The following is a 17,263-nucleotide window of genomic DNA, read 5'->3' as shown; positions in this document are numbered from 1 at the left end:
AAGCCCCACTCCTTCCTGGGAGAAGGCCTGGGAGGAATAGTTAATTAAACCCTAGCCATTATGATGTGATTGTGTCACAATACCTTCTCCATGTGTAATGGCCTACTTTATGCTGGCACTAGGGACACTGAGATGATTAAGGACTAGAAGGCACAAGTGCTTTCAATCTACTCTGCCATGGCCCTGGTCATGCCTCTGAACTCGTCATATTCAGAGAATGATCAAGGACAAAGCAAATTTATCTGCCTACCAATCTCCTCTTTGTAAAGCATGGTGGCCCCCAGCCAGATTTCTCCAACACAGAGGAATAGACTCAATGTTCCTGGGAAGAACACTGCTCAGCAGCCCCTATCCCTCTGCATATACTCTGAAAATGTTAAGGGCCATGTTGAGACTAGGGAGATAAAGCGCCATCGCAAATTCACTGCACTTCTATTTCACTGGCTAAGCACCCAGACTCTGGTGCCAGACTGTCTGAATTCAAATCCCAAGTCTTGCCAGCTGTGTCTTCGGGCAATTTCTTATCCCTTCTGTACCTCAATTTTCTCATTTCTAAAATAAGAGTATTAACAATATCCACTTGATAGGTTTGTTATGAAGATAAATGACTTAATGTATATAAGATGCTTAGAATAATGGCAGACATATAGAAAATACATAATATATGTGAGCTATCTCTTATCATTTTCTAAAACAAACTGTTCTTCTAAGCACAGCACCAGGAAATAATAGTGTCTGTGAGCCCTTTGGTACTGCAGTGCCATTGCTGCTAGTGAAGATGGTACTGTGTCAGCACTTCTGGGGAAAATAAGCCTCTTGAAATCCATCCTTCATTATGAAGGTCAATCTCTACTTTTCCATGACAAAAGAGTTTAAGGGAGAAAGGTGATAGGACTTATGCTAGAAGGGAGGGACTTAAGACAAGGAGACAGAAAGGGAAGATTGGAGCCTTTCCAAGCCAAAGAAACAGCCTGAGCAAAAATGGACAACAATGGAAGAACAAACCCAAAAATGGAGGTAGGGGATGAAATGAGTGGAAAGTGCAACCTTCAGTACCCAAATATTGGGGAAGCATTAGGAGGACTTTAGAATATATAGGAGATGAAATGTTCTACAGCCATGAAAATTATCTTTAAGAAAAATACATAGCAGTGAGAGAGTTTATAATATTACAAAATTTTTTAAATAACTAGAATAATTTTTCTTTTTCTTTCTTTCTTTTTTTTTTTTTTTTAATGAGACAGAGTCTCGCTCTGTCACCCAGGCTGGCGTGCAATGGCACAATCTCAGCTCACTGCAACTGCCGCCTTCCGGGTTCACACCATTCTCCTGCCTCAGCCTCCCGAGTAGCTGGGATTATAGGTGCCTGCCACCATGCCTGGCTATTTTTTTTTTTTTTTTGTATTTTTAGTAGAGACAGCGTTTCACCATGTTGGTTAGGCTGGTCTCGAATTGCTGACCTCGTGATTTGCCCACCTTGCCCTCCCAAAGTGCTGGGATTACAGGCATGAGTCACCGCACCCGGCCGAAAAATAGAGTAATTTTTCTAAATACAATCGGATAATACCTACTATAGAAAAGTAACCAATGCATTTGTAAGTTTTTATTTTGTTTATACCTTTTAGCTCAGGTGAAGTGACATCATATATGAAGCTCAGCCTGGCTTCCTGTGATCAAATACAACACTGTTTTTGTGTGTGTGTGTTGTTTTTGTTTTTGTTTTGAGCTGGAGTCTTTCTCTGTCCCCTGGGGTTGGGGTGCAATGGTGCAATCTTGGCTCACTACAACCTCTGCCTCCCAGATTCAAGTGATTCTCCCGCCTCAGCCTCCTGAGTAGCTAGGAATACAGGCGCCCACCACCACACCCAGCTGATTTTTGTATTTTTAGTAGAGATGGGGTTTCACCATATTGGCCAGGATGGTCTTGAACTCCTGACCTCAAGTGATCTGCCTGCCTCAGCCTCCCAAAGTGCTGGGATTACAGGCGTGAGCCACCACACCTGGCAACAACATTGTTTCGGTTCAAATGGTTGGGTCTCCACAAAATCCATTTGTTGAAATCTTAACCCCCAAGGTGATAGTAATAGGAAGTGGGGCCTTTGGGAAGTGACTAGGTCAGAGGCAGAGCCCTCATGAATGGCATGAATGAAAGAGTCCTGAGAGAAACCCCTCAGTCCTTCCACTAGGTGGGGATGCATGAAGTGAGAAGGTGCCAGCTGTGAACCAGGAGGCAGCCCTTAACAAGATACTGAATCTGCCAGCACCTTGATCTTGAACTTCCCAGCCTCCAGACCTGTGAGAAATAAATTTCTGTTGTTTGTATGTAAGCCACCCAGTCTGTGGTATTTTGTTACAGCCACCAGAAAGGACTAAAACAAACACCTGTAATGTTTATTTTTCTGCTACATATGTTTATACATATGTATATGTTTATTTTTCTGCTACATAAAAGTGAATCAAAGACAAGCAAATTGGCTTTGATATATAAACTCAAATTTGGCATGATTTCCTCATGATGAAAAAAAAGGAAAAGGGAAAAAGTGGGTGGAGAGAGAGATTAATAGGGGTCAAACTGTAATGGTCTCTGAATTCCAGGCCAAGGTGTTGGATTCTGAGCATGTTGTGTGGGGGAAGCCACTTGCATGTTTATGAGCAATGAGTTATTTTAGGACAGTTGATTTGGCAGGAGAAATAGGAAGGACGTGAGTGGGAGGGGTCTGGGGTGAGGAGTTGATGGCGGATCCAGAGGCCCAGACCTCTCCTATTCCCTGCCTCTTCCCCTTCCTGGTTAGATCCCTACAGCCCCCCTTTCCCCCTACTCCATCACCACCACCACCACCACCATTAGAATACAGTAATTACCTTAGCATTATAAATCTTTAAGTACTTTTTCAGGCAAATGGAAAAAATAATACATTGGCCCAAATGAAGATGGTTGACTTTCTTCCAAAGTCATCTAAAACAGAGGTTGGCACACTTTTTCTGAAAGGGCCAAATAGTCAACATTTTAAGCTTTGGGGGCCATACGGAATCTGTCACAACTTTGCAACTCAATCACTGTAGAGCAGAAGCAGCCATAGAAATGAAGGATTGGGTGTGGCTGTGTTCCCAATAAAACTTTATTTACAAAAATAGCTGGAGGCCATATTTTATCAACTCCTGATCTCAGATAATATTGTGTTATTTTTTAGAAGATAATTCTGTGATTCTTTTGTGCCTCTAAAGACTCCCTGGTCCTCCATCTCAGACATTTCTCATATACATACACTGCCATCATGAGAGGAAGTCTACCATTGATAAGGTGTTGGGGTAATTATCTTTGGAGCAATAATAAGCAAAACAATGTTAGTGTGGAGAGCTTTGGAGTTAGAACTAGATTTGAATCCTGACTCTGGCAAGTGTGTGATCTTACACATAGCACACAAACTCTCTGAGTCTCCGTTTCTTCGTGGGCAAAGTGGAGATAATAGGTGCAACCTTACAGGGCTATTGTGAGGATTAAACATATATAAAGCACCCAGCCTAATGCTTGGCATGGAACAGGCACTCAATAAATAGCAGTTATTAACCCACATTGGCTCTATAAATAGCAGAGTCAAAGTCGACAGACCCAGCCTGAACAATAATTTCGCTGTGGATCTAGCCTTCAGGACAGTATTGGCACTAGAGTGAGAAAAGGGAATCATTTAAACATACCGAGGCTAGAAGAGAAAGCAACATTAAATGTGAAGACAGTGCTGCAAGACAGATTTCTATCAAATGCTTTTGATTATTTATTAGACAGCCACACTGTACCAAATCCACTTGGCTGTTGGTGGTTCGAGAACCTTGTTACATGCTTTCATTGAAGTAATAAGATCCTGCTCTTCATAATCGCAGACTCTCAACAGCTGGTGAGTGGGAGAATCTCATGTAAACAACCTCCTCTGAGTTCATTCTTCCGGGCTCATGAGACCAGTCACCTTTTCTTCAGCTGAAAGATCAACACATCAAGAAAATGAATGCTTCTGTCCTAGGGGAACATGACACAATGAGAAGTAATCAATAACTAGAAATAGCATGGGATCGTCTTTAAAGAAAACATTATGAAATGTAAGAAGGCTACACACACACACAGATTAACACATTTAAAAAGATATCTGAGAGATCCCCTTATCAACTGTGTATTCATACACAAGTTATTTAAATTCTCTGCCTACATTTCCCAATGTATAAAATAAAGATAATTACGGTTTCCTTAAGGTTGTTGTAAGGATTAAATGCATTGCTAAATGCAATGAACTTAGAACACTGTCTGACACATACCGAGGAAGGCTGGATTAGTGTTTGCCATTGTTGGCATTAGTATTATTCTTTGACAAAGAGGATTTTAGAATAGTTGAACTGAATCAGACACACCTATGATGAGTCAAATTCAAAGCTAATCTGCAAAATTTGATTCTATGGTACTCTCAAAGACCAAAACCTGAAATGCAAATGAAACTTTGAATTTTTCACTCCTGTAATTCAGTCAGCAGTGGGTCAGGTCAGACCAGGATAATGGATATTCTCATAGTTTAGTTCAATTCAAGAAACAGTGACTAAGTAAATTAACTGAAGATAAGAATTATAATGTGGTTCTTTAAATGGATATTCTTATTCCTAGGAAATACACACTGAAGTATTTAGGACTAAAAGGCAATGACGTGTGCACATTATTCTCAAATGATCCAAAAGTATTAGGTATATACTATATACCTAATAGATATGTGTGTGTGTGTGTGTGTGTGTGTGTATGTGTATATATATATATATAGAGAGAGAGAGAGAGAAAGAGTATGGATCTAATCTTCTTTGTATTTACCTGTATCAATCTAGATAATTATCCAGGCAACTATCTATCTAGATCTCAATAGCTAGATATATCTAGATATCTATCTATACATAGAGATAGATATATCTATAGATAGATATCGAGATCTAGATAGATATAGAGAGAGAATGGATGAGCATATAGGATAAAATACATGTTTAACAAAGGTATAACAACATGTAGCGTGGTGTTCTATGTACCATTCTTATTCTTGCAGCTTTTCTCTAAGTTTAAAATCATTTCCAAATAAAAAAGCCCCATTAGGATGGGTTAAAAATTAAAAATAAGGGTAGGCTCAGTTTGGTTATCAAACAAGCCCAGAGCCACTGCAGCATAAGCAGAAGTAACAAGATACAGTCCTAACCACAAGATGCCAGGAGAGCTTGGACTTGCAAGAAGGGGATATGAAATAGTTCTATGATTCAGATATGTAATGAAGTCAGGTGAAGATCTGCTACATCTGTCTCCACAAGAGGCTCTGCTTGTCTCCAGGTGCTTAAAACAGGTCACATGAAGCACTAAGAATAACATTGTTTGACACCCTTACCAAAAGTTTCATTTTAGGGTTTTAGTCTTGAGATTTTAGTACATGCCAGTTATTGCTGATCCCCCGTCTCAGATTTTTCCCAACTTCAATCCATTTGGCAGGCTGCCGATAGAATAAATCCCTAAATTGTTGCTTTCACCACATTAGTTCCTTACTCAAGAAATTAGCAATGGCTTCCTATTTTCCACAACACCTCATCTAAACTTAGCTGTCTTATCAGTTTCATTTTATTTATTTATTTATTTTATTTATTTGAGACAAGGTCTTGCTCTGTCACCCAGACTGGAGTGCAGTGGCATAATCATAGCTCACTGTAACCTCAAACTCCTGGGCCCAATCAATCCTCCCACTTCAACCTCCTTGGTAGCTGGGACTATAGGAGCTCCATGCCACATGCTATTCCATTTTATGATTTTACATACTTTGACTTGCAGTTTCAACTTTCATGATTTTTTCCCCTTTACTGAAAATAACAGGACCTATGATTAGACTGACATCTGACTGATTGTTGCTTGGTTATAGTCATGTGGCGTAGTCACCAGGCTTATGCCAAAGTTGTGATTTGTCTGATGTTACGATAAAAGTTCTTTCCTCCTACTTTCCTATTTAAATAAACTTTTTTTTTTTTTTGAGACAGAGTCTTGCTTTGTCACCCAGGCTGGAGTGCAGTGGCACAATCTCGGCTCACTGCAGCCTCTGCCCCCCTGGGTTCCAGCAATTCTCCTGCCTCAGCCTCCTGGGTAGCTGGGATTACAGGTGCCCACCACCACACCCGGCCAATTTTTGTATTTTTAGTAAAGACGGGGTTTTGCCATATTGGCCAGGCTGGTCACGAATTCCTGACCTCAGGTGATCCACCGGCCTTGGCCTCCCAAAGTGTTGAGATGACAGGTGTGAGCCAACACACCCAGCCAAATAAACTTTTTAATTTTAGAATAGTTTTAGGTTTACAGAAAAGCTGCAAATATAATATAGAGCTCCCATCTACCTCAGGCCTAGTTTCCCCTATTGCTAACATCTTACATTACTATGATACATTTGTCACAACTAGTGAACTAACACTGGACATGGCTATTAGCTAAACTTCATACTGCAAGGTCCTCTGAACAGGCTACACGGTGGCCGAGTCATTGTGACCCCTGTGACCCACACATACAGGCCTCCTGGAGTCACAAAGCCTGGAGCAACAGGAGAACCACTAAAGAAGAAGAAACAGCTGGTTCCTGCCTTAACTGATTAACTGACCTTGCAGCATTCCACCATTGTGATATGTTCCTGCCCTACCCTAACTCATCAATCGACCTTGTGGTATTGTGCCTTGTGACCTCCCCCCACCTCATGACTATGCAGCTTGTGACATTCTTCCCCTGCCCGAAAAAGCTGCCCCTAACTGTAACTTTCCACTACCTACCCCAAACCTATAAAACCAGTTCCACTCCCACCACCCTTCGCTGACTCCTTTCTTGGACTCAGCCAACTTGCACCCAGCCTTGTTGCAACAGCCTTGTTGCTCACACTCAGCCTGTTTGGGTAGTCTCTTCAATTAGGCACACACATAACACATATTCAGATTTCATTAATTTTCTCTGATGTCCTTCTCAGTTCCACAATCCTATCCAGGAGACTGTATTATATTCAGCTTTCCTCCTTTTTTTTTTTTTTTTTTTGAGAGGGAGTCTCATTCTGTCTCCCAGGCTAGAGTACAGTGGCACAATCTCGGCTCACTGCAAGCTCCGCCTCCCAGGTTCACGCCATTCTCCTGCCTCAGCCTCCCGAGTAGCTTGGACTACAGGCGCCTGACACCACGCCTGGCTAATTTGTTTGTATTTTTAGTACGGACGGGGTTTCACTGTGTTAGCCAGAATGGTCTCGATCTCCTTACCTCGTGATCCGCCTGCCTCGGCCTCCCAATTGTTTTGTTTTTTGAAACAGAGTCCTGCTTTGTCACCTAGGCTGCAGTGCAGTTGCACCGTAACAGCTCATTGCAGCCTCAACCTCCCGGGCTCAATCGATCCTCCCACCTCATCCTTCTGATTAGCTGGGGCTACAGGCCCATGCCACTACACCTGGTTACTTTTTTGTATTTTTTGTAGAGATGGGATTTCACCATGTTGCCCAGGCTGGTCTTAAACTCCTGGGCTCAAGCAATCCACCTGCCTCGGCATCCCAAAGTGCTAGGCATGAGCCATTGTGCCTGAATCTCTTCCTATTTTTAAAATATTATTTAAAAAGCTAAATGCAACCCTTAACACTAAAGTATACAGTCTAATAAATGTGATTTCATTACACTTGGATCTGTATCTTTCCTACTACCCTTGAACATGAAAACTCACAGCATAATCTAGCTCATACCAGTGAGTGACTAGAAGATTCAATTCAAAGCTTCCTGAAACTTCTCTTTGTGTCAGATCCCTTGGGAGCCCAGAACACCCTTCTTCAACTTCAGGTCCAAGACTACATCTAATTAACTGGTCCAAACAAGTTTTCCTTCTATATATGTATGGTATAAAGGAATTATTATATGGATATTGAATCCCCTGGAATGAATCTCTACTTTTATCTTTTCCATCTTATTTTTCCCCTACTTTTAAGAGACTTCCTCAAATTCATCTTTCAACCCTTCTAAGAGTTTTACACTTTTTTCTATTTTAAATATTTTTGTTCTCTGAATGTTCCTCTTTTAAATAGCAAACTATTTTATTTCTTTTTTTTTTTTTTTTTTTTTTTGAGACGGAGTCTCGCTCTGTTGCCCAGGCTGGAGTGCAGTGGTGCAATCTCGGCTCACTGCAATCTCTGTCTCCAGGGGTTCAAATGACTCTCCTCCCTCAGCTTCCCAAGTAGCTGGGATTACAGGCACGCATGACCATGCCCAGCTAATTTTTGTATTTATTTAACAGAGACGGGGTTTCACCAGATTGGCTAAACTGGTCTTGAACTCCTGAACTCAAATGATTCGTCCGCCTTGGCCTCCCAAAGTGCTGGGATTAGAGGCATGAGCCACCGCACAGCCTAAATAGCAAACTAGTTTTTTTTATTACAATCCCTTCTATTTTCTGAGTTTAGTAATTTACAGTTTTCTTCTACCTTATAGTCTGTTTCCTCTAAGTTGCTTTGTTGTTGCCTTTCTCTTTGTTTTGATCTCTGTCTTTCATGGTAGAGACTTGCCCCAAGGGTCTGGTAATTCTTATTTAAGAAAGCAGCACTAAAACTAATTGGAAGTTTTTATTCCTGGGTAGATCTTGTCATTGAAATGCTTCACTGTATAACGACTTGATAGGACTTTCTAGCTAGAGAACCCCGTGTAAGCATCTTTAGGCATTTTCCTTTGGGCTGGTCAGATTCCCTGGAGAATAATTTTTCAGTTTCCTGCTTGGTGGGTGAAGGCCTGGTTGTCAGAATTCTAGGAGCTGGGTCGGGCGGGGGCGGAGGGGGAGGGAGTGTGAAGGAGGGGGTGGCGGATGGGGAGGGGGCGGCGGGTAGCAGGGACGGTGTCTTAATCCCCCTGACTTAATATGATACCTCTGTTTTGGATGCTCCTCCCTTAAGTTCTGTCTTAACCTCTTCAGAGAATACCTCTCTGTCTGCTGAGGATGAGAAAAGGCAGTTGCCTGACTGCACAGACTAGGGGATGGTGTTTGAAGATGTTAATCTTCATTTCAGGCCGGGCGCGGTGGCTCAAGCCTGTAATCCCAGCACTTTGGGAGGCCGAGACGGGCGGATCACGAGGTCAGGAGATCGAGACCATCCTAGCTAACACGGTGAAACCCCGTCTCTACTAAGAAATACAAAAAACTAGCCGGGCGAGGTGGCAGGCGCCTGTAGTCCCAGTACTCGGGAGGCTGAGGCCGGAGAATGGCGTGAACCCGGGAGGCGGAGCTTGCAGTGAGCTGAGATCCGGCCACTGCACTCCAGCCTGGGCTACAGAGCAAGACTCCATCTCAAAAAAAAAAAAAATCTTCATTTCATATGCTCTATCCTCTTGGCTATCCCCTTTTGTGGGGTACCGATTTAAATCTTTCATCCATTTGGGGTGCCTTTTTCTTATTGATTTGCAAAAGTTTTTGTTTGTTTGTTTGTTCGTTCGTTTGAGATGGAGTCTCGCTCCCATTGCACAGGCTGGAGTGCAGTGGTGTGATCTCAGCTCACTGCAACCTCCACCTCCTGGGTTCAAGCACTTCTCTTTCCTCAGCCTCCCAAGTAGCTGGGATTATAGGTGGGCACTACCACACCCAGCTAATTTTTGTATTTTTGGTAGAGACAGGGTTTCGCCATGTTGGCTAGGCTGGTCTTGAACTCCTGACCTCAGGTGATCCACCCCTCCTCGGCCTCCCAAAGTGCTAGGATTATAGGAGTAAGCCACTGCGTCTGGCGATTTGTAAAACTTTTTATAAATTTTAGTTTGGAGTCCTTTACCAAATATGTGCTTTGCAAATATCCTTTTCCAGTCTGTGGCTTGCCTTTTCTCTTTTAATGGTGTCTTTTGATGAACTGAAGTTCTTAATTTTTACAGTGTCAAATGGAAGCCTCAAATGATTCTCCTGTCTCAGCCTCAATTTTAGCAACTTAAAAAGAATAATGTAATTTAGAAGTCTGGCTATCTTTCTGAGCTTGCTGTAATACGCTGCAATAGAACTTGCGCTGAGCAGAAAACCATCTTCGTTCTAAGGTTCAGGGTTATGTTTCTTGTGCCAGCTGTCATCAAGATTAAACATTACCAGACACAAACTATACCTTGCTATTCTAGGATCACTGGCACCAGTAAACAGGAAGAAAGGGATCAGTCTTGGATTGTTATGGCAGACCATATGGCAACAAAGCTTTGGTCCCTAAAGGCAGAAGGATGAAGCTTCCAGGCCCAGGGAATAATTGTCTCTGCTTCCCTTCTTTACAACTTGCATGTTAATCTAATATCACTTTGGATAAATTTAATGCAGTCCTGCAGATATCTCTCCACTCCTATCTTCAACAAAGCAAAACAGAAAGACTAAACATTCTGTTATACACAAACGATAAGGTTGTATTACCTTTAACAAGGAGTGGCTTGAAGAGACAGTTGGCCTGCTGGCTAATTATTGACAAAGAGAAGGACTATAAATCAACTTTTCAAAAATAAGAGCCACCATTCAACTGTTTTTGGCCTATAACAATGATAACTTCAGGCCGGGTGCAGTGGCTCACCCCTGTAATCCCAACATTTTGAGAGCCTGAGGTGGGCGGATCACTTGAGGTCAGGAGTTCGAGACCAGCCTGGCCAAAATGGTGAAACTCCATCTCTACTAAAAATAAGAAAAATTAGCCGGGAGTGGTGGCGCATGCCCGTAATCTCAGTTACTCGGGAAGCCGAGGCACAAGAATTGCTTGAACTCAGGAAGCAGAGGTTGCAGTGAGCCAAGATTGGGCCACTGCACTACAGCCTGGGTGACAGAGTGAGATCCTGTCTCAATAAATAAATAAATAAATAAATAAATAAATAAATAAATAAATAAATAAATAATGATACTTTCATATAATCAGCTTACTGTCTTTGGCAACTTTGCTCTAAGTAGTTTGTTGGAAGAATGCCAGAAAATAAAAGTCCTCAAATTAAAGCTGCTTTGTTGCACACAGCACAGAACAGGGACTCCATAAATATTTATCAGGTGAATTTGAGGGTGCTGAAATGGGTGTATGAGTTATAACTGCCTAAAAATTACTAGGCTTCAAATTATTTTAGTCAAGCTATATGGACAGGAATTTGGACCTTATTTGTCTTTTTGTCTCTATGGAGACTCTTGGAGCTGATCAGAGGTACAAACTATTTTCAGGTGCATGCCCCTCTTATGATCCTCATGTCTCAGAGGAGGCTGTCAATCTCTTACTCATGCCAGCTGACAGGTAAGCAGCGTGGGCCAGTCAGTGTTCGGCTATACTCCAGGCACTTGTTAGAGAATGAAATATACTCATCTCAAGCCAGTATTTATCAAGAGCTCAACTAAGACCTATAGACCAATGGAATAGAATTGCAAATCTAGAAATAAACCTACATATCTATAGTCAATTGTTTTGGACGTTGACAAGGTATCAAGACCATTCATTTGGAAAAAAAGAGTTGTTCAACAGTGATGGGACAACTGGATATCCACATGCAAAAGAAGAAAGTTGGATATCTACATATATGTCACACATATACACCTACATATACTCCGTATATGACATATATATACTTAATTCAAAATAGATCAATGACCTACTTGTATGAGCTAAAACTACACAACTCTCAGAAGATAAACTTAAGGCTAAATATTTATGACCTTGGATTAAACAATGATTTCTGAGTCATGACAACAAAAGAACAGGCAACCAAGGAAAAGACAGATAATTTGACTTCATCAAAATTTAAAACTTTTCACTTCAAGGAATACTACAAGGAAGTAAAAAGATAACTCATGGGTAAGAGAACATAACTGTAAATCACATAACTGAGAAGGGTCTAGTATATATCTAGAATATATAAAGAACTCATACTCAACAACAAAAAGACAACCCAATTTTTTAAATGGGCAAAGGACTTGAATAGACATTTCTCCAAAGAACACATACAAATAGCCAATGAATATATGAAAAGGTGCTTAACATCATTAGTCATAAGGAAAATGCAAAACAAAACCATACTGAGATACAACTTCACACTCACTGGGTGTCTATAATCAAAAAGAAAACTTACACTTGTCGAGGATGTAGAAAGACTGGAACCCTCATACACTGCTGGTGGGAATGTAAAATGGGGCAGCTGCTGTGTAAATCAATTTGGTATTCCTCAAAAAGTTAAATACAGGATTACCATATGACCTAGGAATTCCACTTCTAGGTATATACCCAAAAGAACTGAAAACGTATGTCCACACAAAAACTTGTACACGAATGTTCATAGCAGCATTATTCAGAATAGCAAAAAGGTGCAAATCCAACCTAAGTATCCATCAACTGATGAATGAATGAACAAAATATAATAGATCACACATCAGAACATTATGCAGCCATAAAAAGGGATGAAATACTGGTATATGCTACAACATGATTGAAACTTGAAAACATGCTAAGTGAAAGAAGCTGACAAAAAAATTCTACATATTGTATAATTTCTTTAACATGAATCCCAAATAGGCAAATCCACAGCAAAATAAAGTAGAATAGTGGTTTCCAGGAGCTGGGTGAGGGGAATAGGCACTGACTGCTAAAAGTAATGGGTTTCTCTTTGGGGCAATAAAATGTCCTAGAGTCAGATGGTGGTCATGGTTGCACGGCTTTGTGCATATGCCAAAAATCATGAAGTAAACAGTTTAAAATGGTCAGTTTTATGATATGTTAATATCTTCATTTTTAAAAAAAGAGAAAGAAAATAACTATGAAATAATTTAGTAATAGTTGATTGAGCTCCACATGATAAGAACTATAATTAGGCCAGGCATGGTGGCTCATGCCTGTAATTCAGGCACGGGGAAGCCAAGGGAAGAGGATTGCTTGAGCCACAGAGTTGGAGACATAGAGGGACCATGTCTCTACAAAAAATTTAAAAATTAGCCAGGCATTGGCAGCACATGCCTATAGTCCCAGCTTCTCCGGGGGCTGAGGCAGGAGGATCACTTGAGCCTGGAAGGGTCAAAGTTGTGGTGAGCTGTAATCGTGCCGCTGCACTCCAGCCTGAGCAACAAAATGAGACCCTGTCTCTTTTTTTTTTTTTTTTTTTTTTGAGACGGAGTCTCGCTCTGTCGCCCAGGCCCGGAGTGCAGTGGCCGGATCTCAGCTCACTGCAAGCTCCGCCTCCCGGGTTCACGCCATTCTCCTGCCTCAGCCTCCCGAGTAGCTGGGACTACAGGCGCCCGCCACCTCGCCCGGCTAGTTTTTTGTATTTTTTAGTAGAGACGGGGTTTCACCGTGTTAGCCAGGATGGTCTCGATCTTCTGACCTCGTGATCCGCCCGTCTCGGCCTCCCAAAGTGCTGGGATTACAGGCTTGAGCCACCGCGCCCGGCCTGAGACCCTGTCTCAAAACAAAATTATACTTGTAATTTTACACCCTGTAATTAAGGTATACACATGCATAAAGATGAAAGAAGATTTAAATAAAATTGAGATCATACCAAATTTCTGCACACCTTGAAATGGTTCCTAAAAGTCTTCTCCGTATTTGAAGATTTAAGTGTTAATGTTTTTACTATTTGCAGTAAATTCCAAATCTTGGATGATGATTAATCTGTAACTTCATTGAGGTAAGCACTTTTTCCAAGGGTACATCTTTATTGTTTTCCCCTCAGTATGCATAATTATTGTCAAAAATTAAAGTAATACAGAAGGGCCAGGTGCGGTGGCGCATGCCTATAATCCCAGCACTTTGAGAGGCCGAGGCGGGAGGATTGCTTGAGCCCAGGAGTTTGAGACCAGCCTGTGCAACATGGCAAAGCCTCGTCTCTACAGAAAATTCAAAAATTAGCCAAGCATGGTGGCACACACGTATAGTCCCAGCTACTCGGGAGGCTGGGGTGGCAGGATGGCTTGGGCCCAGAAGGTGGAGGTTGCAGTGAGCTGTGATCGTGCCACTGCACTCCAGCCTGGACGACAGAGCCAGACCTTGTCTCAAAACAAAAACAAAACAAACGAAAAAGATTAAAGTAATACAGAAAAGCCATACTCCTAAATCACTCTAACCTTTGAGATAATCTGGTTTTATATCCTTGCAGTTCTTCCTTTTAAGGCAAGATACACATTGTGTGCCCTGTGGATGTGGAAGTGTATCACTTACCTGTGAGTGAGACAAGCAAACAGCCATTGTGGAGATATGAATGCAGCTTTGTTGTATTTTTTGACCATATGCCCAGTAACTCATTAAAAGTTTGAAGTGAGTATTCCTGCACCATTCAAGAATATCAGAATTTTTTAAAGTTATGAATAACCGGCTGGGCATGGTGGCTCACACCTGTAATCCCAGCATTTTGGGAGACTGAGGCAGGTGGATCACAAGGTCAGGAGATCGAGACCATCCTGGCCAACGTGGTGAAACCCTGTCTCTACTAAAACTACAAAAATTAGGTAGGTGTGGTGGCGCGTGCCTGTAGTCCCAGCTACTCTAGAGGGTGAGGTAGGAGAATCGTTTGAACCTGGGAGGTGGAGGTTGCAGTGAGCCGAGATCGCGCTACCACACTCCAGCCTGGCGACGGAGTGACACTCCGTCTCAAAAACAAAACAAAAAACAAAACAAAAACCTATGAATAACTTCATCGATATCATAGTCATAATTCTAGTAGTGAATGCATACTGTACTGAATGTTTCCTAGGTAGCACAGCCCATGCTGACTATTCTGCATGCTCAGGATAATGGAATCCTCCCAACAATCTGTCTTTTACAGATGGGGAAACTGAGAATTAGATAGGCTAAGTAACTTGCACAGGACCAAAAAGATGGCAGAGCTAGGTTCTGAACCCAGATGTGGTTGATCACAGAGTCTAACCTCTGAACAACTATACTTCTTAGAATATCATAGATCTACTCCATATGACAAAATATCCACACAAGTTAATGGGGGAAGGAATAAATCACATAACAAATGGGCCTTACTCCGTATTATATAATAGAATTATTTCTAGCTATTAATAAATATGAAAAGTAAAATAAAACCATTAAAAATAGAATATAAATTGTACCTTAATTTATAAAAGAAAATAATATTTTAAATATAGAAAATATAGGTAACTATTTTGCTGATTTGGGGGCTTAAGGAAATTATCGAAAATTTAAATCACATAGATTATAGGTAAAAGTATCACTAACAAAATTAAAAGACGAACTACAAAGAAGGAGAAAGATTTGCTACTAATATGACTGGAAAAAGTGCTAGTATCCCTAATATATAAAAATCTTTTATTCAACAGTAGGAAAATTGGTGACATCTCAATAATAAAATGGCAAAGGACATGAATAGAGAATTTATGGAAGAGAAAATATAAAGGACTAATAAATTACTATAAAATATTCAGTTCACTGAGAAAAAATACAAAGTAAAATAACAAGGGACTGTCATCTTTTGCCATTAATATTGCTAAAGGTGATGAGAATGATGATATGAGTATCCACCAGATGTGGAAAATGGTGACGTTCATAGGCTTTAGAGCAAAGAATTGGTGGAGACTTTCTGGAGGGCAACTTGGCAATATGCATCAACATTCATAGAGTACCTTCACCGCTTGATGTAGTAATACCCTTTCCAGAAGTCTATCTAAAGGAAAGAATTAGCAGAGTGCAAAGATATCTCTATAATAAAAAGATCATAAATAAAAGTTTAGTAAAAGGGGATATACTTCCACTATTAAAAATCATATTTCTGAGGCTGGGTGCAGTGGCTCACCCCTGTAATCTCAGCACTTTGGGAGGCTGAGGCAGGAGAATTGCTTGAGCCCAGGAGTTCGAGACCAGCCTGAGCAACATAGTAAGAACTCTGTCTCTATAAAAAAAAAATTAAAGACATCATGTTTCTGAACAATATTTAATGATATGGAACATGTATATTATACATGTGTGTTCAGATATCTATAGCTAAATCTATAAAAACTATAAAATATCTATATATAACCATACATAATGTTAAATGGCAAGGGCAAGATATGAAAGTTCCTATGTGTATATATTTTATTGTAACTGTGAAAATGGGTGTATATATAGATAATTATTACAGATATATAAATATATATATAGCAGGAAATAAATACACAAAAATCATAAAAGTCATTATTCTGGTTAGAGGGATGTAGCATAGTTTTTCTTTTCTGGGAGTATTTGCTACATATTTTTAAAGGAAAATGTGTTACTTTACTCATCAGGTTAAAAATAACATAAACAAGAGTGTTTTAAAAGTTAATTTCTTTTTATCCAATAAATATTTAAGTTCTAGGACAGCATCCTTAACAAAATGGGTGGAGATACAAAATTTCTATACAAAGATGATCATTAGAGCATTATTAATAATCCCTTAATTTTGAGAGGAAATTGCTAAATTCAATTATAGGAGAATTATTGAATAGAATATAGTATGTTCAAATGAAGGAATATTATAACTCAGTTGGTCCTGCTTTCAAGGAAGTTTTAATATCATTGGGAGATTCTAATATGTTAAGGGAAAGAGAAGACAGGCCAGGCGCAGTGGCTCACACCTTTAATCTCAGCACTGTGGGAGGCCGAGGAGAGCAGATCGCTTGAGCTCAGGAGTTCAAGACTAGCCTGGCTAGCATGGTGAAACACTGTCTCTACTAAAAATGCAAAAAATTAGCCAAGTGCAGTGGGCCTGTAGTCCCAGCTACTCAGGAGGCTGAGATAGGAGAATTGCTTGAGCCTGGGAGGTAGAGGTTGCAGGGAGCCGGGATCACGCCACTGTACTCCAGCCTGGGCAACAAAGGAACATTCGGTCTCAAAGGAAAAAAAAAAAAGAAAGAAAGAAAAAGCAAAAAGAGAAGATAGAAATTATTTAATATGTATCTTATCTTTATCTTTGTGTTATGAGAATATTATTTTGTCATGCTTGCATATTTTGGGTTATATTTTTAACTTGGTTGTAACTAATATTTTATTATCTATAGTGACCAATTTATTCAATTCATCTAGGCATAATCATCTTGTTTATTTACTCATTTATTTGCTTATTTACCAATTTATCCACTTAATAATTTGTTTACAGCGACTGGGCTTGAATTAAGGTTCTGGCAGATAATAATTGTGACTTTGGGCAAATTACCAATCTTCCCTAGTCTCTATTTTCTTGTCTATAAATGAGAAGAAATACATCTACTCTGCATGAGTATATGAGGCAATGTATACAAATACTCAGCACGATAACTCAC

At 40.4% G+C, this 17,263-nt stretch overlaps 1 protein-coding gene across 1 annotated transcript in view; it reads right to left on the bottom strand.

Moving 5' to 3' along the window:
- Nucleotides 1-3,749: 3,749 nt before the first annotated feature.
- The window catches only part of LOC105481019 (solute carrier family 44 member 1), a 243,524-nt gene continuing 230,010 nt past the window's right edge, over nt 3,750-17,263 (bottom strand). The window contains exon 16 of the mRNA XM_024792628.2: nt 3,750-3,973. Within this exon, the coding sequence (XP_024648396.1) occupies nt 3,959-3,973 (15 nt within the window). The 3' untranslated portion in view covers nt 3,750-3,958. The remainder of the gene's footprint in view (nt 3,974-17,263) is intronic.

This window comes from Macaca nemestrina, chromosome 14 (assembly GCF_043159975.1).
Source record: "Macaca nemestrina isolate mMacNem1 chromosome 14, mMacNem.hap1, whole genome shotgun sequence".
Taxonomy (NCBI): Eukaryota; Metazoa; Chordata; class Mammalia; order Primates; family Cercopithecidae; genus Macaca; species Macaca nemestrina.
Note: the sequence above shows the minus strand (reverse complement) of the source record. Positions and strands in the feature narration are given on the sequence as shown.